At 42.8% G+C, this 10,548-nt stretch overlaps 1 protein-coding gene across 1 annotated transcript in view; it reads left to right on the top strand.

Annotated features, from left to right (window-relative positions):
* Window positions 1–340: 340 nt before the first annotated feature.
* LOC111935057 (netrin-4-like) overlaps window positions 341–10,548 on the top strand; it is a 41,891-nt gene continuing 31,683 nt past the window's right edge. Inside the window, exons 1-2 of the mRNA XM_086846107.1 lie at window positions 341–1,374; window positions 7,482–8,023. Coding sequence (XP_086702233.1) covers window positions 1,308–1,374; window positions 7,482–8,023 — 609 coding nt within the window. The 5' untranslated portion in view covers window positions 341–1,307. The remainder of the gene's footprint in view (window positions 1,375–7,481; window positions 8,024–10,548) is intronic.

The raw sequence follows: 10,548 nt of genomic DNA, 5'->3' as shown, positions 1-10,548 counted from the left end.
GGACACACGGACACGCAGAGGGACAAGCCCAGCCAGCCCGGCTGCACAGGAGGGGAGGCGGCTGGGAAACAGCGCCCGCAGCTGAGCCCAGCCGAGAGGAGGCGCGGAACCGACCTCAACAAAATTAATAAAGGCAGAAAAAACCCAAAACAAAACAACAACAAGAAAAAGGCGCAGATAAAGCGCAGGAATAAAGATCACATGTTTTAATAATCCCCTTTGCAGCCAGACAGGACCAGAGAGGAGGAGAACTGAGAAGTGCCCGGTTAGGACGGAGAGATGCGCTAGACAGAGGCTGAAGGGAGCAGAGACAAAACTTGCAGATAACTAACCCGCCCTCGGGAGGGCAGGACCCCCCGCCCCGAGCCCTGCTGTGGCAGGAGGGAGGGAGGATTCTCCAGCGCCCTCCCTTGCCCCGCTCCTCCGTGCCGGGAGCGCAGCCCCGAGCGGCGGCCGGGAGCGCTCCAGCAGCGCCGAGCGGGGACTGCCCGGGCACCGGCCCCGGAGAGCTGGCGATGCGCTTGTTCTCCACTCCCTGGCGCTCATTGTGTGAAGAAAATCCCTTGGAGGTGGGGGAGAAGCGGCTTCCGTGACAGCGGAGGGAGGAGGGAAATAAAATAAAACAAACCAAAATAAAAATAAAAATAAAAAAAACAAAACAAAAAAGAGAAGAGCCAAGAAAGCGCTTGCTTCTCATCATCTCTCAGGGACCAAAGCAAACTCTTTTCTTCTTATGACCCCATGCTGCAGGGAGCAAAGGGAGAGAAGGTACAGGGGGGCAGCTCCTAACAAAGCGGGGTTCAGGACCCCTCTCCAGCCCGGGGAGCAGCGGCGGGGTTCGGAGGGCTGCCAGGGCGAGCCCGGGCACCGCCGAGCCGGAGCTCCACCAAAAGCAAGGAGCAGAAATGAAAGTTTCGAAATAGCATCCAAACAAGCGCCAAGGACCGGACGGAGCAGAGCTCCCCGCCTCGCATCAGCCCCCGATGGTGCATCCAAGGGGCTGCGTCAGAGATGTGAGCGTCCCCTGCCCGCTGCATGGAGAGGGCTAAAGGCTCAGAAACCCCTCGTGATTTATTTATTTATTGGAAGCAATGTATGGGTGACACCCAGAAGGCATCTGAGCCCTGAAAAAAACCAAACCACCTCTGGACCCGAACGAGAGCAAGAATGAGACAGCAGCCTTGACCCCTACACTGAGAGGAAGGTGAGCAGAAAGAAAGAAAGCAGAAAAGCCATGCAAGCACCAAACCTGTAGATTACTGCAGGTCTTTTTTGCTTCACTGAGGACAAATATTTTACTGACAGCCATGCAGCATAAAGGCATCATGCTGATTGTGTTCTTGGAATATTTTATTTCTGGACATGGGGAAGCAGGTAAGCAAAATAAATCAATATTGCCATTCTGAAACAATTTATCCTAGGTTTAGCAAGGGGAAAGGGGGTAGAAATCAGGTCAGGTTTTGAAAAATAAATTGTGTCAACATCTTTATTTTAGGTTGATTTTTTCAAGGAATCTGTGTTAGTCAATATATACAAATGCTTCTTATTCCCTGCAATATTCCCAACTTTATAATTCAGCCTTCTTCCAAAGACTTATCATAGGATGCACAGGTTCATACACCCTTAAAAGAAAGGAGAGTATCATTTTTTAAGACAAAAGAAAAGTAAGAGAAAGAAAGGTAGATGGAGTGAGATACACTGGATGTTTGTTTTGAGGGTGAAACAGTGCCTTCCTAGGCAGGACAAGAGTGAAATGACAACATCCTTGGAAAGCATCAGTGCAGGAATCTGAATTATTCTCTTCTAACTTAATATTGCATCATTAAAAATCAGAGATACTGTGTAGGAAATCTTAACTGAATAGTTAACATGCAGAGGACAGGAATAAATTAGCATTAGAGAAAAATTAATTAAAACAGAGAGAGAAGCTGATTAGTGGTGAGTAGACGTGGGTGTACAAATAAACACATATAGGAATGATACAGCTGTAATGGTATTTACATGGGGTTCTAAAAATATCTGGATTATGATGAAGACAAATTCCTTAAAGGAAAGGAAGCAAAGCATTGGATTTATGTCCTTTCTGTGGTGGTTTAATACATCTTTAAGTTCAAAAAGGATTATTTACAAGAATCAGGTCAGAAAAAAATAAAAATAATTATTGATGAAAAAACAGTTCATCCTTGGTGACTTTTCCTTTAAGATACTCTCTTGGAATCTCTCTTCCTGTATAGGAAAGCATTTCAATGGTTTAAATTTCACCTGTGTGCTCAGAGTATTAGGACAGGAACAACACTCTTCATGCAGTGATTTGAAAGCAACTATCCTGCAAGTTCCACTGAAGGCAGAGGCAGATCAAGTGGATTCAGCTCAGATTATTCCCTAGCTAGAACCCCTCTGATAACATACAGCAGATTTCCATAATCACAAGAGTTATTTTCTTAAAAACTGGAAACAGCTCATAAATTTACCATCCTGTCATATTACCCAGTAACTCATTTGGGGAAAAGGCTGTCACAGTGTGACAGGGAGTGAAGGAAGGGACTACATGTGCCTTAATTCTCTTAGTGTCTTACTCTAGGCATTTTCTAGCTCCCCAGGCTAGGATGTAAGCTCCTAGAGGACACATAACATGCAGCACAGAGAGGTTGCAGAGATCTCCTGGGAAGTTGCTGACACTTGCAGAAGGCAGCCTGTTAGAAACTAGCCTAAATCTGCTCTGCATCCCATTCACAAAGAGAAAATGAATCTTCAAGGAAACACAGCTCCCAGCTGGCTGCTTAGAAAGTGAATTTGCAGGGAGGGAGTGTGTTCTGTTTGGAGCTCAACTCACTCAAAATAATAGTGTAGGACATAGTGAATACCAGCAAAATAACTGGATATTGAAGGTGATGCTGATAAGGATTCAATGCCCCTTTAAATAAATATTTGGTGTTTGAATGAAAGGTTGCATGAACAATCAGCCTGTGGAAGCACAAGGGTTGCCTGTTAGGTTTTGATTCTTTATTTAGAGAAGCACAGAGAAGTATGTTTTTGGCATACTTCATTAGCCTGTGGGGAGTACAAGGCACATAATATTTGTGGGGAGTCCAATATTTGCCTTCTGCCACCTCTGTGCAGAGAAGACAGTCTGGGTTGTCAAGACTGACTCCTCAGACCTTTAAACATAATGGAGAAAAAAACACCCAAACAAAAAACCAAACACCTTACTTATTAGGCTGGAGCAGTCAGTTTGGGTTCATACTGTAAGATGTGACACTTGGACAATCCTTCCCCTTGTCTTATGCAGGTGGAGGGCATTATTCCCCTCAAATCAACTCTGCAGTCATCTGAAAACTCTTGCATAAGGGACACTTAGTGCAGCTGACAACAGCTTGAGCTCTTGCTTCAGCCCCAGTCCTCCCCATGCGAGCAGCAGCCTGGGGAGCAGCACCCAGGCCAGCTCTCCTCCCAGTGGGAGCCCTGGAAAAGAAAGTGTGATGTGGTCAAAAATGGCCACTTCTACCATCAAGCTGAAAATCAAGGATTGCAGGACCTGTTTATTAGCAGGACTTGGTTTCATCTGGTCTGAGGTTATTCAGCTCATGTGCCAATGAAGCTGCAGGTGCTGGAGCCCACTGCTGCTCCAGGAAGGATGTGGACAGGCAGACTGCAACTGGACACGATGGAAGAGGGCTCCAGCCTGGGGTCTCGTTCTTCTGTCCATGCCTCAAGTTTGGTTTCATGGCACATTCTGAATTTCACCTCAGAGGTATTTTGAGAGCAGGCTCATTAGCTCCAATCATCAGAACTATTTTAGTGCAGAAATACACCAGGCTTCTCAAAAGGGGTTGAAGACCTGCCAAACTTACAGCATGTTGGCCCCAGACAAACCAAAGAGTTGTACAGCTATTGAAACCAGTGTTAAAGGGTAAAACTCTAGGTCTGGCTAAGAAAAACTTGAGCAACTTAAGTCCCCAGGGTGGTTAGATTTAGAATAACATTTATAAGGTCTTGGTTATTAAGAAAAAAGCTGAACAGATATATAACAAGTGAAATCCAGGTTGGACATACATGCTGAAATTCCTCCATTAAACACACAGCAGAAGATGCCCAAAGGTTTTTTCTCTTTCTGAGATATGTGAATTTACTGTCCTGACTCACTGCAGGAGATTTAAACACATTAAATCATAAACCTATGGAATATGGAAAACAAATAAAAAATCCAATTCAAATCACTCAGAAAATATTAGGCATCTTTCCAGTCATATCAGCAGGCTTTGGATGAGTTGCCATATGACCTTTCTTCTGTTGAGTATCCAATGGAGGGTGAAAAAAAATGAAGAAAAAATAATTGAACCTGGTTTTAGTTAATGTCTACAGTGTTTTAGTATAAAACTGTGAAGTAAGAGATCTTCATTTGAAATGGTGTCCCAGGAATATCCACAATATGACCTCCCTTGAACTGAGTCATGAGTCATGGGTCCCGAATCACCAGGTAACAGCACTGTTATAACACGGGCTGGGCATGTGCCATTGACCTGCCACTTTGTGGCACAGATCTGAGGGACCAGAAAACAAACAAATAATTTTTTTAATCATACTATTTATGGAGCCAAGCCACCCTCCATGGAGTAAAAGCTAATCAACCTCATAATAACATGCAGTGCCCGTGCGTAATCAAATTGTTTAATTCTCTATGAATTATTCAGTGATTCCTCCTGGCAGTGGGGTAAGTTGTGTGTTCGCCTGGCTGCTGTTTCTCTCCTGCAGCAGTCTCCTCTTGCTGTCCAGACTCAATATTTCGTGTTGTTTCCACAGAACCAGTGAGTGATGGACGGGCTGCACTATCCTTGTGGCCAAACAATGTTCTGCCAATTGATTTCTTTAAATACAAAGCTTTTAATCGACTGCAGATTTTGTTTTCCAATCTCTCCTTCTCTCAAACTCCCTTCTGCTAATTTGCACTTTGTTCTTCTCCCATTTACCTAATGACACAGCAGTTCAGACAGGAACTGTTTATTGATGTTGCTGCATTAGCAGGCAGAGCAGATAAACCTTCTTGTGACTACTGTTCAGGAGAAAAAAACATCTTTCTTTTCAAGGCTCAGAAAAAAATAGCTAAAAATTCAATACAAAACTAATAGCCCATTTATGGGAAATACAAAAAGCAGCCATTCCCTTTAGAAAATGTTTCCTTTTCTGCTTTCTCACATTCTTGTCTGCAAAGCTTCCCCCTTATGCAACTTCCTTAATTTAGAACTCCAGCATCTAATTTCTTCTGTGAAAGCTTTAGTGGCATAATCCATCAATAGAGATGGGCTTTCTTTTAATTACATGGTAAATTTATACATAATCATCCAAAATCCAATAACATTTGTAACATGGATCCATTCTTAATCAAAACTAAGTAACCTGACTCTTAGAACTAATGCTTATTCAAAGCTCAGTCATAAGACCAGTTCCACTAAAATTCTCTGGAGGCAAAGATGACACCTTTGTGCAGCACTGAGCAAAATCAGTTAATACTGAATCTGCTTTAAACACAGAAATTGCCTCCCTTATTTCCAGCAGTTTTTACCAAGCAGTTTGGACATGAACCTAAATTCCATTTGCAGAGACATTCTTGAGCTGTGCCCTTGTAGCTCATTTTATCTTTGCTTACTTCTGGTAGTGCTGAGGATCACCTGCTCAGCTGAAGGTGGGGAGCATAAAACAGAACTAACAGAGCCAAAAAATCCCCATCTTCATTCCTCTCCAGATGGGTCTGCAGTTCCTCATGTCTGTGCTGGCACAGGGAGTGGTGGTGGGACAGGGGACAGGCACTTCCATCCCTTTGATCTGAGGACTGTCAGGTGCGCTTGTAATCCAGGCACTGCTGCCCTCTGAGCTCTGCCAGGCTCCTGGGACTGATTTCAGTGTGGCACTAAAAGGAAATCATTGCCAGACAATACACTGCAAATTACCTTGGAGGTGGCTTCCACCTGTTTCTAAGAGCAGAAAAGAGCATTTGTGGATGATCTCCTTCCTTGCTATCTGGAGTTTTAGACTACCTGGAACTGTATGTGAGCTAAAATGGCACAAACCATTGGTCATGGGATTCAGTGGACATGAAATAACTATTTTGCATCCTACCCCTGGAATGCAGAATTGACGAAGTGTTTTCCAAAAGAGAGTTCTTGTCTGACCTTTCCTTCCTGGCCTGTGCAGAGATGTCACTGAGGAACTGAGGACAGGATCAACTCAGAAGCAAAACTGTGCAAGCTGGATGCATTTTTTCATTTTAAACTTTCCTTTAGGAAAGAGGAATGCCCATTTCATTCAACAACATTTACAATCTGAGTACTTTCATAAGGCAAATTTTCAGACCCCTTTCTTTCACCTAACTTAATTTTTAAACTGATTTTACCAAAGAAAAGGCTGAATATAAATGGAGTAGGGATTTTAAAATTTGGCCTAGAACGCTGAATTTATAGATGACCTTTGAACTGCTCCTAGATTACCCAGGCTTTACCCAGGGTCGTGCCACATTTCATTGGAAGGGTCATTTCCTGTAAGACCTAAATCCAGTCATCTGACTTGTGACCTCTTGGATTAGATTTATGACCTTGGAAGGTCAGTCTTTAACTCCTTCTAGAGTGTTAAGTTGCAAAGAGAACATTGTATGTCATTAGAAATGCAGTTTTCTCCAGCATAGTGATAAGGTTTTGGAATGACCTTTAATTCCAGTTCACAAGATGCTACTGATTTTCAAACAACATTAAGATTTTGTGGTTATCCCTTCCTTTTATTAATTTAGAACTAAGTTAATATATACATTTAAGATATCAAAAAATTGTCAGTATTTGCACACTTGGCAAATAGAATGTAATCACCTACCTCCATGTCAAGGTATTTAAACAAAACAGAGACTCGATTTTCAGCTTTGCAACAAATTAATAACTTCACCTGATTTTATTAGAAGCAGTAGAAGCTCAACACTCAGCTATAGAAATACAGGCTTTCTTCATGTGTTCATAATTGTAATTAATGTCTGTAACTTGTTAGTCAGGAATCATCTCTTTTCTTAATGTATTGACAGTGTCCAGTCCAGTTTGAATGTGCTCTCTGATTACCATGAAAATAAAGCCATGGAATAGATTCACTCCTTCAATATGGAGCTTTACTAGAGGGAAAGTAAAAACCACAAGATTTCTCTGGTTAACCATAAAATTCAATAGACTGGCACAATTGCATTTTCAGTGGAAATCAAAGTTAAGCACCGTAAGCAGGAGTTTTTCTAAAGATTGGTTTCTGAGTTAGGCACCGAACACAAAGACTAGATTTATTGAGCCACTATCCCAAAACCTCTTGTGAAAAGATGAAGCAGCTCTCCTTCAAAGGTGTCCTCTTAAATGCCAGTCCCCAGATGAGGACTCCAAACATTTGTGTTGTCACCTGGCTTACACCATGAGAACTACTTGAGAATTCTACTTGTTGTGTTTCTTTTCCCTGTCCTTCAGATCCCGCAAGGCCACGAGCCTTCCGCTGCAATGGCCATGCCTGCAACCCTCCCGTGGGGAACCTCGCCACAGGAAGGACACCAGTGACCACCAGCACGTGTGGCCAGAACAGCACAGAGCTCTTCTGCTTCTACCCAGACCAGAACCTTCTCCAGCACGCCTCCCCCAGCTGTGGGCAGCCCCGCTGCGCCAAATGCAACACCAAGCAGCCCGATAACTCCCACCTCCCTGCTGACATGACAGATGATTTCTTTGCAAACCCCGTCTCCTGGTGGCAGTCAGCCCAAGGGGTACACAGAGAGGAAATCCGACTGGACTTTGAAACAGAATTCTACCTGACCCACGTCATTGCTGTGTTCAAGTCACCGCGCCCAGCTGCCATGGTGCTGGAAAGATCCCAGGATTATGGGCAGACTTGGAGGCCCTACAAGTATTTCTCTGTCAACTGTACAGCTACTTTTGGGCTCCAGGATGATCTCGTTGAGGAAGGCTCCATGTGCACTTCCAGGTATTCAGATGCAGTGCCCTGCACCAGAGGAGAGGTAAGCAATAATTGAGGTTTGGACTAAGTTTAATGTCAGACAGCTCCAGACCACCAGAAAACAGAGAGTGTATCTCAAAGAGATACTGTGCATATACATTAAAAAGGTATCCTCTCCTTAAAGGCTTTGAGTTGAGCAAATAAAGGGGAAGAAGAAGAGAAATTATAATTTGGTGATAGAAATGCTTTAGCAAATTTCTTTTATGAGAGCTCACAGGATAATATGAACATTACCTAATTTTACACTGCAGATGCCCAAAACTGAACTAGAATTCTAGCAAAGTAGATGTGGGAAACACACATCTGCAGAGTCAGATTTATCCAAACCATTTTCACTTTAGGATGACGTGAACTGCATGATCTTTCTTTTTTTCCTTCATATAAAAATTCTTAGATGATTGGCTGACTTTTAAATACACAATTTCTCCAAGTTCAATGTTTTCTTGCTTTCACTTTTCATGCTGGTGGTGAGTATGGCTGATTGTATCAAGCCATAGGCTTCAGAAATGAAACTGCTTGGAAGCAGAAGTGGGAGAGAGCAGCCAGGATTCACTACTCAATGGTGGGAAAAGCCCTCCCTTGGTATGAATATTCTGATTTGTTCTTAAACACATGCAAAAGAGTGTTTTTTAAATAAATGTACAATTGTTCTGATAAATTCCTCTGACAGGAACATTGACTACTGATTAGACTCTTCATTCATCAATCTTGAAACAGTTCAGATGGGAATGACCAAAAATATCATTGGTATCATTTTACAGAGAAGACAAAGTCATAAAGCAAGATTTTGAGATTTTCCTATAATTTCAACAGAAGCTTGAATCTTTTCATGTTCTTTCACTTCCTTCTCTCTTCCTCAGAGAAGTCACAATCCTTTTGGTTTTGATCTTGGAGTGGTCAGCAGATTCAGCAGTAACACTTATCTGCAAATTAAGCTTAGGTGGGAGGTGAATGGTCCAGGTAGGCTCCAGAAAACCCAGTGTTGCAGCAGTGCACTTCAAAATGCACATGAGAAGAAGCCAAGGTACTATACCCAAGGCAGGGGCACAGCAGTAGGGAGAGATTGAATTTATCTGTGTGTAACAGGCTAAGAAAGATCTCTGTGTATTAGAAACCTGGAACAGATCATCTGACTACAAAACTGTCTTATTTCTGGAGCAGTAATTCTGCTGGTCAGTTACCATGATTCATTTCATATCAAAGTCAAATGCAAGTCAAATGCATGCAAATGTTTTCTGTAGGGAGGTTACAATTTGCCACGTCAAGAATCTCGGCAAGTAATATACTTTTCCATTCTTGTGTGCCTTCCAATCAAAAATCTGGAAGTACTTTGCAAGATCCAGTTAATGATCTTCAGCACACATACAGGGTTCTGCTGCCATTTCACAGATGGGAAAAGAACAGCACAGGAAGGTGAAATGTTTTGTGGTAAAGGAGGACAATTCTGGTTGAGTGAAGGACAGAATACAGGGTCTGAGGGAAATGCTTTGGCTTAAATGCAAAATAACCCTTCCCTCTCTAGTACAGTATCCCCTGCACTGTGTTGGCTTTTGTGCTTTCTTAACCTTGGGGAATATCATTAAAACCATGTGCTGCTGCTGCTACAACAAATCTAAGAAGTGGATGGCAGAAAATCAAATAATAAAACATTCATCTGATGCAAGCCTTTGTGATTACAAGTGTCAAAGTGATTCTGTCAATTTGGGCAGCAGCTACACTGAAATGAGTGTGTGTGTGCTTAATCAATGGCACGGTAGTAGACGTCAGGAAACAATACTAATAATATAACCAGTCCTATTTTACCCCTGCAGATCCCAAATACTTTCATGAACGTGAATTGAATAGGTGCAGAGGTCACTTCCTCCATGGGAGAAGTGCTGAGGCTTTAAAGCAGCACACAGGAATCTGTGTGGCAACAACAGAGGACAAGACAAATACTGTATCACAGCAGATTAACCCAAAAGGATTGTCCAGATCTGGACAGACTTTACAGAAACCTCTTAATCAATCCATAAATGTCCCGTGGCAAAGGTGCAGAAGCAGCAGCTTTTCAGGTCAGCAGTATGACATAGCAGATCCTTTTGTGAGTTGAAATAAAGGAAGGCAGAGTGTAGCTGTTTAAAGTGATACCTGAGCAGATTTGCCTGAGTGACACTGCTACTGTTACTACAGGTCTCACGGGAGCTTTGCCCACACACCTCAGAACTGCAATTTTACACCTTGTTTTGAAGATGTCACAAATGTCACCAGAGCATCCCCTCAAGCACTGACTCGAGTGACTTTGAAGGCAGCTGACTGAATCCCCACCAGTATTTTTTCAGTGTTCTCTGCTTCTTTTTCACCTCTACTCTGACCTACCCAGTTACTGATTCTGGCTAAGCCTTGGATTGCCAAGGGGCTCACATCACAAGCTGACAGCATGACTGAAATGATCAAAACTGTTCCAACTTAAGTGCTAATTAATGCTCTGACATAAATGCCAGTTTTCTTTACTGAGGGGTTTGAAGTAATTTTCACCACATGAGA

The sequence above is a fragment of the Cyanistes caeruleus genome, chromosome 11 (genome assembly GCF_971803275.1).
Source record: "Cyanistes caeruleus chromosome 11, bCyaCae1.hap1.1, whole genome shotgun sequence".
Taxonomy (NCBI): Eukaryota; Metazoa; Chordata; class Aves; order Passeriformes; family Paridae; genus Cyanistes; species Cyanistes caeruleus.
This window is presented reverse-complemented; position numbering and strand designations above follow the sequence as displayed.